This window comes from Ahaetulla prasina, chromosome 4 (assembly GCF_028640845.1).
Source record: "Ahaetulla prasina isolate Xishuangbanna chromosome 4, ASM2864084v1, whole genome shotgun sequence".
Lineage (NCBI taxonomy): Eukaryota > Metazoa > Chordata > Lepidosauria > Squamata > Colubridae > Ahaetulla > Ahaetulla prasina.
In genome coordinates, this window is record NC_080542.1 from 136,824,549 (window position 1) to 136,839,073 (window position 14,525).

The 14,525-nt window shown below is 38.5% G+C and overlaps 1 protein-coding gene across 2 annotated transcripts in view; it reads left to right on the forward strand.

Annotated features, from left to right (window-relative positions):
• Positions 1-263: 263 nt before the first annotated feature.
• NCAPG2 (non-SMC condensin II complex subunit G2) overlaps positions 264-14,525 on the forward strand; it is a 58,089-nt gene continuing 43,827 nt past the window's right edge. Inside the window, exons 1-9 of one of the 2 annotated variants that reach the window (XM_058179751.1) lie at positions 264-604; positions 695-985; positions 2,861-2,965; positions 6,375-6,554; positions 7,505-7,619; positions 9,412-9,572; positions 10,302-10,436; positions 12,439-12,533; positions 13,726-13,795. In XM_058179751.1, coding sequence (XP_058035734.1) covers positions 2,888-2,965; positions 6,375-6,554; positions 7,505-7,619; positions 9,412-9,572; positions 10,302-10,436; positions 12,439-12,533; positions 13,726-13,795 — 834 coding nt within the window. In that variant the 5' untranslated portion in view covers positions 264-604; positions 695-985; positions 2,861-2,887. The remainder of the gene's footprint in view (positions 605-694; positions 986-2,860; positions 2,966-6,374; positions 6,555-7,504; positions 7,620-9,411; positions 9,573-10,301; positions 10,437-12,438; positions 12,534-13,725; positions 13,796-14,525) is intronic. The other variant, XM_058179750.1, reaches the window with a different exon arrangement.

Here is a 14,525-nt window from a genome sequence, read left to right on the forward strand (position 1 = left end):
AAGGTTTCCTGCCTGGGCAGGGGGTTGGACTAGAAGACCTCCAAGGTCCCTTCCAACTCTATTGTTAAAGTAGTAGTAGTAGTAGTAGTAGTAGTAGTAGTAATAATAATAATAATAATAATAATAATAATAATAATAATAATAATAATAATAATAATAATAATAATATGATGTTGATAAGACTTTGTCATATTGCCTGCCACACATTATTTACCGGTGTAAAATAAGCAAAAAGTGGAAATGTGGCCCGAGTCATAAAGCAATTTACCAATCCCTGGCGTTGTTTTTATTGACCAGAATCATCAAGGACAGTGTTGAGATCTATTAAAATAAAAAATGAAAAAACAAAAAAACAGAAGTGCAGTCTGAGGAACAGAACTGAGGAATTCTGTGAGTTGAAATCCGCCCGTCAGCAAAGCGACGATACATTGCATAATTCGAACCAAATTAATAGCGCAGGTTTTTTTTTTCCTTCTTATTGTTGTACATTTCTGGCTTGCATTCCAGTTACGCATGGGGATCATAGGAGTTGTAGTCCATCCCATCCGGAGTGTGGAAGGAAGGCTTCCTAAGCAACAAGACGACATCTGCAACAATAAGGTAGGTAAGTAAGTAAACAAACAAAATAAAATAAAATACTCAAGTGCGCACGCGCACCAGGACTCCGCTTCTTCCTCCTCCTCCTCCTCTGCAGGGCGGCAGCGAGTCAGCGCGCATGCTCAGTAACAGTCATTTGGCAGTGTCGGCCGCGGGAGAATTTGAATCTGACAGCGGAAGCGCCAAATTGAATCGGTGGCTGTAAATACGGGAGAAGCGGAAAAGTGAGCCCGGCCACCTCTGCCCGTGGAAAACCGCGTACGTTTGAACGGATGCCGGATAGGGAGCATCTCCTCGTCGCGAATCCCGAATTCGAGAGCCTGTTAAATAAAAAGTGTTCAAGTTACTAGGCCTCAAGAATCTGTAGCGACGCCTACCAGGAAAGCGGGTGAGTGTGCTCGTGTTTACTACTCCGGCAGTCCTGATGGTCTCGGATTATGGGTATTGACATAATGCACGAAGAGAGGGGAAAAAGGGAGAAGAAGAGTTGTGCACGTGTATTTGTGTTTCTGAGCTAGGTAGGCAATCATGTACTTGGGTATGTGCAGATTTGGGTGTAACTCTTCTCTGACTCTATGGAGTACAGTACAATAAAAGGCTGTGCATCTCTATTCTAATGATTCATCCATGAAGAGGGTTGGGGATGGTTAATTTTTCAATACTGCAAAAGTGGGATTAAAAATACAATAATGCTTGATAGGCAGACAAAAATACCACATCAGTTTAAACATTCGGCTAAGTGCAAACAACCATAATATTAAGAAAATTTACAACGATCAGATAATTTGTGGATATGAAACTATGAATGTATCTTTTCTTTTATGTACATTGAGAGTATATGCACCAAGACAAATTCCTTGTGTGTCCAATCACACTTGGCCAATAAAAAATTCTATTCTATTCTATTCTATTCTATTCTATTCTATTCTATTCTATTCTATTCTATTCTATTCTATTCTATTCTATTCTGATATATTTGCTACAAGAGAAACCTTTGGTGTAATTCTCCCAGACATTGACAAGTTTTTTTTCAAACTTTCAACAAATTATGGATTTTTCTGGCTTTTAAAGTTTAATAGTTGGATTGTGAATATATCTCTACCGTGCTGTTTTTATTTTGCTTTGCTGGTATATAACTTTTATGTTCATTTTCAGATTATGATGTAGAGGGTTGGTATAGAAATACCATCAATGAGAAGTGAAGTTTAACTCCTTGTCATAGAAGGAATTTAGAGGGCCACCAATATAGTTATCCTTGGGTGTAGTAGTGAGCAAATTGAAAGTTTCTTGCCTCTTTCCTAAACAAATCTTTCGATCTACATATAATTTCTCAAAAATCAATGCTATGTCTTTCAACATTATTTCTGCAATGTAAATGATATCAGTTCTCTGATCATCTTTTATTGTTTCTTCTCCTTAGAGTTTGTCTATAGGCGACACTCAAATCACACCAGGAAGGGGTTTTTGTCAGATAGTTATCAACTGTCTATTCCTCTCCATAGCAGATGATTCTGTCTATATAGAACCCCAGATCCCATTATCCTCAAAACTTGCATTTGAAGTGCAATTCCAAGAAGCTGCTCCATTCTTTGCTCAGTATATGGGAATTGCTAGACACAAAATTGTTGTTGTTTCTTTGTTTTTTGAAAATTAGTGGCTGTCTTGGCTGGAGCTAATACTATGAGTTTATTTTTATCTTTTGGTAGAGCCACCTTGGCTTCTTCCTGATATATGAATTTCATCTTCCAATATTGATGATGTTGATGACGATGACATTTAGTTGACTAATGAAAGGTCTGCAAAAAAACAACCAAGCTCAGAGAGAGCAAAAGACTCCATTCATCACATTTATACGGCCACCCATTTTAAAATGCAGTTCTGGGACGCATACAATAAAATATTAAATTAAAAAAAAATAGCATTATGATTAAAAGGGAAGGAGAGGGCAACAATAACAGATTTTTTGGCAACTCACTAATTCCTGAGGATGCCCGGGTCTAACAGATTTTGAGGTACTTGCCAAAAATTCCCAGGGATTGTTAGGAATTCTGGAAATTAAAATCCATTTGTTTGAAGGCTGACCTGCTGGTTGTTTACTAAATTTAATACTCCAAAATTATTTTTAATTCATTTTGAGGTGGATTTTCACAACCTTAGAACTGAAGTCTTGATCTGGTAATAAACTTTGTGTCCTATGAAATTAGAAATTAGAAGTTGCAATTCATTTAATTGTCTTATTGTTTGTCACAATATTTTCCCCTAGACGTCTGTGAACTACAAATAGTATACCATGAAAAAACATGAGGCTTTCCTAAAGGCTATATGTAAGGATTCCATTGAAGAGTTTTTGCATTTCATCCAACTTCATGTAAGTAAATTTGGCCAAACTTTTTGTGTCCAGAATTGGAGGGGAGGAGAAACTCAACGTTCTTTACCCATATAAAAAAACAGGTGGAGCTTTGATCACACCATTGTGGCAACATCATGACTATTTTTACCATATCTTACCGGCACCTCAGGTGGCATTCCTTTAGCCTTTTCTGTCCCTATCCTTTATCATTTTTCCTTCTCCCTTCAGAACTTCTCCTCCTACACGTTACACTAGAGCAGTGATGGCTAACCTTTTTGCCATTGTGTGCCAAAAGCAGGGGTAGCATGGGGGGTTGCGCTGTTCTGTCCTCCCTCGCCTATGCCCGAGCGATGGCTTAATTAGCCGGCACTATCAGCTCTAGCAGCAAACTAGTGAGTGTCTGCCAAGTGACTCTGTTATCTCCCTTGATGCCGATGAGTCACCCAGGAACAAACAGTACTTCAGCACTTAGTTAAGCAGTTGATTTTGCCTGCTACGAAGAGACATAGCAGCCCTCTCTGGCTTTAAATCCTGTGGAGTGTGGCTCCATGACTCAGCACGTCCTAGGTCTGCCTCACCCCTCCTTCTGTTGTTCCCACCTCTCCTGCCTACGAAACCTAGGGTCCAGCCAGGCCTGATTGCCATCATCTGGGTCTGGAGGCGTGGCCCGGGGGTGGGTGGGAAAGAGTCAGGGGATGGAGGCCTTGTTATCTCCTCCATCTGGCCTGCCTCTGGCTCCTGGAGCTGAGCCAGGGAAGCCGGTGCTCCCGAGGTAAGTCCTGATGGTCCTTCCCCCTCACTTTCCAAGTCACTTTCTGGCAGGGGGCCCAGCTCGGGGGGTGTAGACACAACACGGGGATGCACACATACGTACACCTATAATGCGATGCCCCCCTGCGCGCCACGACCCCCTCCGCCCCAACATTTGCGCATGCAACCCCCTGCACATGCACACGCATCTCCTGCATGCGCCCCGCACCAGAGACCCAAAAATCAGCTGGCCAGTGGGAGGTGTGCACGCATGCATGGTGAAGCTGAGCTGGATGACAGCTCGCGTGCCTACAGAGAGGGCTCCACGTGCCACAGGTTCGCCATGACAGCACTAGAGTAAGGATTGAAAAGTCTTTCCAATGCTCTGTTTTGTCGAACTTCTCTGGAGTTTTAAGATCAGAACAACCCAACCTCCTTTTGTGCAAGTTTGTAATTCATTGCTCTTGAATCTTATTTCTATTTAAGTTAGGCTTTTTTTCCAACATACCCTTAAATCTGAGGACCAAAGGAACCACTTGAAAAATAAATGATTTGTCAAATAGATAATTTATTGGTAATAAAATAGCCATTGGGGGATCATTTCTCTCCCCCACCTTATGTGTTTTATTGAGGTTCATTATAACAAAATACAACGAAAATAAATTAAGAAAAAAAAAGGACCATTTCTTGATGTAAGTTTATATTTAGATTTAAGTTGCTGGTGGGCTTATATTCAATAGAAAAAAATATCAACCAAACAAAATTGGTCAAAGTGATTTTAGAATTTTAGAAAAGAAAGCTGGTAATGAAGTAACTATCTAGAGTGTTTTTTTGGCATTAGTAATTATTTCCTGAAATGAAATTCTTTTAGATACTGTACTTTTGTTGTTCAAAAAGGAACGTTTCTTTTCATTCTTCTTTTGTTAGCATTTTATTTTATCATTAATCATATTCATCCAGATATACAAAGTAACTTATAGTTATATTTCTTTTGGTCTTTTGTAATATTGCTTTGTTTTAAGGCCCAGGTTTTTCGTTGTCCAACTTTCCATCTTATGCAGGTGGTCCTCAGTTGGAAGGGATCTTGGAGGCCTTTAATCCAACCTCCAACTCAAGCAGGAGACTCTATACTATTTCAGACAAATGGTTGTCCAGTCTCTTTTTAAAACCTTAAGGTTTGGAACACCCACAACTTCTAGAGTCAAGTCATTCCAATGATTAATTGTTGTAACTGTCAGGAAATTTCTCCTTAATTCTAGCTGGTTTCTCTCCTTGATTAGTTTCCATCCTTTGCTTCTTGTCCTGCCCTCAGGTGCTTTGGAGAATGTTGACCCCCTCTTCTTTGTGGCAGCCCCTGAGATATTGGAACACTGCTATCATGTTCATCTTTTCATTAAGCTAGCCGTTCCTTCAACCGTTCTTCATATGTTTTAGCCTCCAGTCCCCTAATCATCTTTGTTATTCTTCTCTGCACTTTTTAGAGTCTCAACATCTTTTTTACATGGTGGCAACCAAAACTTACCAAAGCATTATAAAGTGGTAATAATGGTTCAAGTGATCTTGATTTTATCCCTATTGTTAAATAAGCCTAGGATTGCGTTGGTGTTAGCATTCCAGAAAAAAAAAATCCCACTCCAAGTAAAAACTTCGAAGCAAGCATCTTTCAAAGTTCTATTTATTAGGGTAGGTAAACTGGCACATCTGGGAAAACCCGAATCTGAGAAGTCCAGGTTTTCCCTCAGTAAATCAAAATCCCCAAAACCATCCCCTGACTCCGCAGTTAATCACATTGTCCAATCGCCAACCATCCCATCTCGAGACAGCACTCCGACCACTCCTTCTCCAGATGCGGGATCGGCCTGACCTTGACCAACAGGAAGAATACTATTATGTCTAAAGACAACCCCTCTACTAAATCCCCCCTCCTACTTTCCCACACAGCTTCTGGCCTAGTATGGATTTTTTATATTGTGGCGACCAAAACTTACCAAAGCATTATAAAGTGGTATTAATGGTTCAAGTCATCTTGATTTTATCCCTATTGTTAATTCAGCCTAGGATTGTGTTTGTTTTTTTGGCAGCTGTGGTACAATGCTGGCTCATACATAAGTGGTTGTCTCTCTTGCAATTACTACTATTGAGCCAGGTACCACCTACGGTCAACTCTGAAGCGAACCTGGCTGAAGCTTTGTTATCCCCTTTGTTATCCCCTTTGTTATTTTATTATTTATTATTATTTATTACTGTTGCAGTATTTCTGGGGTCATGTCATTGGCATTTGTAACCTTCCCAGCTAGCTTCCAACAAGCAAAGTGGGGGGAGCTGGATTCACTTAACAACTGCAGTGATTCACTTAAGAACTATGTCAAGATTACAGTATTGGGTGCAATACACTTAGCAACCATTTCCCACCTAACAATGGAAATTCTGGCCCTGATTGTGTCAAAGACTATCTGTAAGAGAGATCATCCAAGTGGACATGTGTAATTTGTAGGGATATAATTTTAAATCTTCAAAATTAAGTTTAAAAAAAGAGTTGAATTTCTATTTTTTTAAAAAAAAAACATTTTAAAAATGTGGTGACTTTTTAAAGCCCGAACTTGATTTTGCAACATAGTGATGTGTTGTATGAAATAATCTATTGAGGGATGTGCTATTTCTTGGCCTATATTTTTAGAATGATGCGTCAAATCGCTTTGATCTACATGAACTGGTTCAAGAGCTATCAAGAAAACAAAAAGAGACATTGTGGAATAGATTAAAGGACTTGTTAGCAAAAGTTTTGCTAGATAATCCCATAGAAGAACAGCAAAGAGTGAAGGATGACAGCATGGAAACTGAAAAAAATGCAATGCAGGTATTTATCTTGAATAGTATATAGTTACTATACATTTGGGTGCACATGTCCTTTTAAAATTAGCATAGTTAGAGAAGATTAGTTTGGTGCAGTGGTGAAGGTCCTAGCCTAGAAACCAGTAAACTGTGAATTCTAGTCCTGCTTTAGGAGTGAAACTTAGTTGGGTGACTTTAGATCACTCTCTCTCTTGGCCCAACCCTCCTCACAGGGTTATTGTTGTGGGGGAAAATAGAAGGAAGGAGGATTATGTATTTTCACATTATAAAGCAATTAAAGTGGGATTAAAAAAAGCTAAACATTAAAAAAAATACTGGACCATATTTTGGGTTTTAGATATTGCCCAAGCTTTTTTTTTCTTATAATATGACTGTACTGACTTACTTCGGATTGGAACATTGATTTTAGCTAATTATTGCTCATTTAAATTAGGCATTCCCTTGATTTTCTTCCTAGAGATATTTAATTTATATTTATATTCATTTATTTAAATTTATTATAGCTACCCAACTCCAGTGGGCTTTGAAGCAATATTCAAACTCACACACACACCCTACATAAAAACAGAGGAAGTATAAAATGACAAAGATAATCCAGACCTGAGTATATTTTATTGAATATTTATTGATTTACCCTATTTCCCCCAAAATAAGACATCCCCTGATAATAAGCCCAATTGGGCTTTTGAGCCCATGGCAATAAGGCCAAATGCTTTATTTATTCAGGGTTCAAAAAAATATAAGACAGGGTCTTATTTTGGGGGACAAACCTAGGTATTTTAACACAAATGAAATTATATCCAAATAACACCAAGCCAAGAATTCTTTCAAAATCTTATTTGCTAGATATTTTGCAAAAAATGTGTTTGTTAGATCTTCTGAGCTGCTTCTCTTTTTTAAAATATGCTTTTTAAAAGTCTATAGCTTTCTTTTTAATTGTCTCTGAATTTTCAGAAGCAAAGTACAGCTGTGATTCAAGGTGTAGCAACTATAGTTACTGCATCTGTTCCTACATTAGATGAAAATATTGACATCAAAGCTCTTTTAGAATGTGCTGTGATATTAAATGGTATGTATTGTGGGTATGATGAATATAACTATGCCTCTGGCAGTAGTCCTGGACTGATGCTTGTGGTTTTTCACCATGGAATTGCATATTTTCTTAAACTACTTTTAATTTATTGAGGTTGTGCTTCAGTGGTGCAATTTGGAATGATTGTATATTCTTCATAAATGCTTAGCTCTTGTTGTTTTGAAGATTCTCATAATAGCAAGTAGTAATCTAAAATGTTGACATAAATACTGAATCTGCTGATGTGTTTATCACTTGAATTATTGAGTAGGGGCCTGATTTCCAAGTTTAATGTTCCTTTGATTGAATGGGTTTCAGATTGGAAGACATTATGGTTAATTTTTCAGAATCAAGGAGATTTGGTTGGACATCAATCTATCCAGAACTGCATTACTCTGATGAACCATACTATTCCTTAAGGAATATGTAAATATAGGCATATTAATTTTAACACTAAAATAACTTTCTAAAAGCGTTTTTTTACAACAGGCATAGTGGTGTCTCAGATCCTAATGATTATCTAAACATATCTCGATTCTATATCATATGCAAAATGCAGTCCTGATTGATCAATAAGCTCAATTAATTCTACAATTTTTGTAATTTACTTTTACACATAGAGATAAACACACACAAACATATATTCTGTTTCTTTCATTAACATGTGATCACAATTGAACCTGGAATTATAACCATAAGTTGTTGTCTTGATAAGTCACTGCATCCACATGATGGAAGTAATCTTTTTTTTTTGTGGCAGTCATTAAACAAACATTGCAGTTGTTAAGTAAACCCATTAATTTGAATGGATGGGGTTGTTTTTTTTTTTTGAAAAACATGCAGCAAACTGTCAAGAATCACTGTAAATTGCAGTCATGTGGGGTTGAAAAGTAATAATTAGTCCTAAAACTGGCCCCCACCCTGACATGTACAGTAGTAACCAAAATTGTGGAAACCTTTTGGGAAAAAGTGTATTTTCTAAAACTAGCTAATAACACCACTTTTTTTTTGCAGTAGTACCATAAAATTATATATCAGTGGAAAGATAATTGAATCAAGAATGTAATGCAATAACTTTTATGAAGGATTTGCTATTAGAAGTTAGCAGTTAGAGTATAAAGAAGAAAAGTGAAACAATGTAGAAAAAAAACAAGATACACACAAATTATCACCATGTCAATTAATTCTTAGCTGGGTAACCTTTAGCATGAATTACGGCCTTACAACATCTTCCCATGGAGTGAACCAAGTCTTTTAGTTCTGCAGCTGTTATAATGTGAAACCAAGATTGCACAATTGCTTCTATTGACGGAGTTTTATTGCTGGGTCGCTTCTGACTCACAAGTTTCTTTAGTCGGCTCCATAGATTTTCAATTAGATGAAGGTCTGGGCTATTCCCAGGCCATTCCAGCAGTGGAATATAATTATCTTAAAACTCAAAAAAAAAAAAGTGGTGTTATTAGCCATTAAACCTAAAAAATACACTTTTCCCAAAAGGCTTCCACAATTTTGGCCACTACAGTAGTCATGCCGGTGGGGGTGGCATGATCATATACCGCATCCAGATTTGCTTCACTGGCTGTAAAACACCCGTTCCATTGCTGTCACAACTTTAAACCGTTGCAAAACAAGGACTACCTATATCGAGATTTATCATGAACTGGTTTTTGACTATCATAAAGATACTTGATTCCTCAGAGCCACAAGAAAACTTTGGAGGCATATGAAGATTACATTCTTTTTCTTACCCCAAAATCCATTGCATTTTCATTAAATAACTGTGTCACAGGCATTCTCTCTCTACTACCGGATTCTGAAAAATCTCTGTCGGGAGCCATTCAGTGCCTTTCAGAATGCTGGTGGGAGAAGGGATTAGAAGGAAAAGAACAATTTGGGAAAACTGCTTTTTTGATGCTTCTGAGGAAGAGTCTGGGGAAGAAAACTATCGTGGTAAGCAATATGTGTTCAGTGTCTAAATTTATATGTATATGTTTGAGATAGACCTCTAAGTGCCACTTTTGTGTTTTAATGTACGCCACAAGTCATTTACAAGGGATTAATTTTCTTTCCTGTGGATAAGCCTGAGGGAAGTCAGATGCTTTTAGAAACATTGGCAGGAATGAATCCGTAGGTAATTTTTTTTTAAAATTTGCATTTATATCCCGCTCTTCTCCGAAGACTCAGGGCGGCTTACACTGTGTTAAGCAATAGTCTTCATCCATTTGTATATTATATACAAAGTCAACTTATTGCCCCCAACAATCTGGGTCCTCATTTTACCTACCTTATAAAGGATGGAAGGCTGAGTCAAGCTTGGGCCTGGTGGGAACTTGAACCTGCAGTAATTGCAAGCAGCTGCTGTTAATAACAGACTGTCTTACCAGTCTGACCCAAGAGAGATAAATGGTATCTCTCTTGGGTTGAATTATATGCCAGGGTACTGTAACCAAGCATCTAGGCTCCAAAATTTGCGATCCCAGCAAGAAGCTGTTCAGTGTCAACTCATGGAAACCGTCCGTGGGGTCGGCCCCCAACCAGTTGATGCTCCAAGCTTATGTGTGAATATCGTGCATATCACTGGTGATCACGACACTTGGCATTCCTCCTCCTTGTACTTTCTGCAGATTTATGTCTCTTGCCTCATAAGTGACATGGAATAATCTTACTCATCTCCTTTAGGGGCAAGATATAACCCGCCTATGGCACCTTCACCCTGTTCTGCTGTGTTTTGATTATGACTCAGAAGAGAGTAATGAAATTAAAGATTTATTACTTCAGTTCTTTATGATCCCAGGCTGCTTCAAAAAAGAAGAGGTACGAATCTGTTATATATTTTTTTTAAATACGCATGGACTTCTTATATGTGCACCACAATGGTGAACTCATTATTATTATTATTGGCTGCATTTTCATTGTTTTTATTTTGCTAATCATTGTTGGCCGCTAAGAGTCATGTAATCAAAATGGGTGGCCTTATAAATTTATTAAATAAATTAAGAACCTGCAGTGCAGATATATCTGGAAAAGAATCTTTAAAGAAGGAGTGAGATTTATTGTAATTTAAATACGTTATCAAAAACCTGAATAAGGCAAGATAGGGTTCCTTGCCTTCTTGAAAAAAAAAGAAAAGAAAGAAAGCTAACTTTTTGGGTGCTTACATTTTGTTTGCTTAATTTTCTTTAGAAACTTCTTTAATTATGCACTTCGTTGTAAGCATACTTAAAAACTTTCTAGAGAAAAAAAACTTTAATCTAGAGCAAGTTGTACAATGTAATCCTTGGCTTATGACCATAACTGCCCCCAGAATTATGGTTATACATTGATGCTGATTAAACAGGTCATCACGTGGTTATGCACAATTTTACAACCTATTTTACAACCTATGTTAAGCAAATGTGGCAGTTTTTAAGTGGACGCTAAGGTAATTAAGTGAACCTATTGTCTACAATGATATTTTTTGCTTGAAACTGGAAGTGAACTCTGGTTTCCGGCCAAAAAATGTTATAAGATCATGGTGATGTAACTGCAGGATGCTGTAAACGTCTACAGACAAACCAGAGTCTGCATTTCCTGTGTTGGATGAGAAGAACATGTGTTTCTCCTTCTATCCTGGCCCTTTTTTACAGAGGCATGATTGAGAGCGTTTTAACAAACTGCATCCCTGTTTGGTTTGGTGGCTGCAATGCCTCAGAAAGTCCATACAGAAAGTGGTAAGGACAGATGAGAAGATTATAGAAAACTCGCTTCCCGTTATTCAGAATACTGCTTATAAGCGCGATGTGCTTAGAGTTTAAAGTATTGTTAGAGACCCACACACCCACTTCATGGTCTGTTTCTGTTGCTCCCCTCTGGGAGGAAGTTTCAAAGTATTTCTAACAGAACTTCCAGATTCTGTAATAGCTTTGTTCCCTATGCCATCCGTCTGGCAACTCGCAAGATTAGTTTTTCTCACCATGTACATGTATACCTCCAAATTAAACTGTTGTTTCGTGTCATGCCATATAATATATGTGGGTATATCCATAAATTTTGTATTTATTTATTTTGTCATGTTTATGGAGTATATTGGAGGTGGTGACCCTTTGAGTTGTATGCAACAAAATTTCATTTTAATTTAGTGTACGTTCAAAGTTAATCTAAGTCTAAGTCATTTCCCCAACCATTGGAACTTCAAACCCGGCTCATAAGTAGCCTTGGAGAAATCCGTCATAAATTGAAATAGTTGTCAAACAACTGGTTGTAAATTAAGGATACTTGTATTAATAATATTCACTGAAGAATGAAGTCCAATGGCAATAGACCATATGCCCCTTCCTTAATATATAGGATTCTAGCCTTAGATAAACAGAAGCAGTATGAATACTACATTGTGGGAGGTAGTTCTTAACCTATGACCACAATTTATGTTGCTAAATATGGCAATTGGTAAGAATTGTGCCTCATTTTATAATTTTTTTGTGACGCAGTTGTTAAACGAATTACTGCAGTTGTTAAGTGAATCATGTGGACATTAATTGAATTTGGCTTCCCCATTGACTTTGCTTGTTGGAAGTCAGCTGGATAGGTTAAAAATAGTGATCACATGGCCCCAGGATAGTGCAAGTGTCCTAAATACATGCCAGTTGCCAAGCACCCAAATTTTGATCACATGACCATGGGGATGCTGCAGTGGTCATAAGTGTGAAAAATGATAAGTCACTTTTCTCAGTTGCAACTTTGGTCACTAAAACAAATGGTTTTAAGTTGAGGACCACCTGTGCTGAGTTTAAAAGAGTTCGTATCTACTTAAGTGATATTTGTCTGGCTATTTTTCCAGGGGAGAAGATTCTTGAGCTTCCTTTTTACATGGAATGTAAATTTCATTAAGCTGATACATGGGACTATTAAAAATCAACTCCTGTGTTTTCCTAGGTAAGTTTATCTTCTACCAAGAAGGTGAGTTGGGGGTTTCCCAGATTCTGGTGTGCCTGCCATCTGAATAATTTGCCACATTGCCTGTCTTTACTTACCAATTTGAAACACTAATAACTTTGCAATAGTGGCAAATATCTGTAGCTCAAGTGTAGGATGAGGGTGAAGATTCTTTCTCCGAACCTGTGGATTGGTTTCTGAATGTTTTGTTACCAGACTAGGTAACATCTTCAGTGGAGTTTAGGGTGTGTCAGTATTCTGGGTGCGTCAAGTGAGGGTCTTCGATTGGAGCAACACAAAAATCATCGGCCATGCTACCACCCACCACGCTTGTGAGGTCATCCAAGCCTGACACTCCACAAGCAATTCCATCAATGGACACATTGACCTACAACCTGTCTACGAACCCCTCAGAATCCAAATCAACCGCACAGCCAACCAGAGATAGCACTGACCCTCAACCAACCCACACAAACTCCCCCCCCCGCAGTTCACCTCTCAATGACCTAACCTGATGTTCTTATCACAAGACCCATCATAAGTCTCACTAAAGACTCACAGCTGACCCATCAAAAGACCCTCAACTTGACATGCCCTTAAAAACAGAAGAACACTGACATTCCCTATGTGTGAAGATGTTACTTAGCTGGGTAATGAGACGTTGGGAAACCAGCCCATAAGTTCGGAGAACGAACCTCCACCATCACCCTAATAACTTGCAGAGAAATGCTTAGTGTTTTATCTGCAAGAGATTCGCGTTACCTTTTTGGGGTACTTAAAATGGCGAATGTATGAAGATGACAAATACTTCTTTAAACATAACTGTTTCTTTAGGAGCCTTGCAAAATATTTCTAGAGTTTATCTCAACTGATTAGTAGGAAGAAGAGCTAAAATTATAGAAGCGTGCGTTCACAAATACTAGAAAATAAATGTATTATTAGAAAATGCAGAGTGAAATGTTGAACAGACTTGAACAGAACACTTATAACATTTTTAGCTTTAGAGGCCACAGGGAATATAACAAAAAAAACTGAGGCTTAAGTCAAACTGTTTTATATTCCACCCGGTCTCAAAAGTGCTGAACTAGAATTTTAACGTAGGGAGAGAAATTGGAAAAGGCCTGGATGCCTTCTGAATCTAAATAAATGTCTTTAAATTCCCTGTGCTGTGTCTTTTATTTTACTGACCCAGGTCCCTGATGAACCATGTCGCTGAGATTTACTTCAGAGCCTGGAAGAAGAGTTCAGGGGAAATACTAGAGGTACAATGTTTCGGGATAATTATAATAATTACAAAATGGATTTAAGGAAAATAAAGAAACGATTATACATGTTTTTACCTCGATGGTCATGTGATAAAAAATTGAGCAAGTGTTTGTGATCGCTGCAGTGCCCATGATCATGTGATCACCATTTGCAATTTTTTCAGGGGCTTCCGACAAGCAATGTCAATACATGGATTCGCTTAACGGCCATGTGATTCACATAACAACTTATGCTTAACAACCATAGCAAGAAAGTTGTAAACTTGAGCATGATTCACTTAATAACCACCACTGTTGCTTGGCAACAGAAATCCTTCTCCCAGTTGTGGTTGTTGGTTGAGAACTACTTACCGTGTATATCTTTATAGCAGGGGTGTCAAACTCAAGACCCGGGAGCCAGATCTGGCCCACAGAGTGCTTAGATATGCCCTGCAGGCCCTCCCTGGAAATAGCTCGCGGTGCCTCTGCCAGCAAAATCGGAGCTTGTAAGGGTTGCACGTGGCCTTCCGAGCTCCATTTTCTCTGGCAAAGGGTTGCAGAAGGCCGGCCCAGCCGAAAATGGAGATCAGGAGCCCGTTTTCTCTGGCAGAGCGCTCAGGCCACCAAAGGTGCCCCCCCCCAACACAAGTGATGTCATGCTGACCACACCTACCCTGGCCACGCCCCTCCCTTGGTCAAATACAATCCTGACGCGGCCCACAATGAAATCGAGTTTGACACCCCTGCT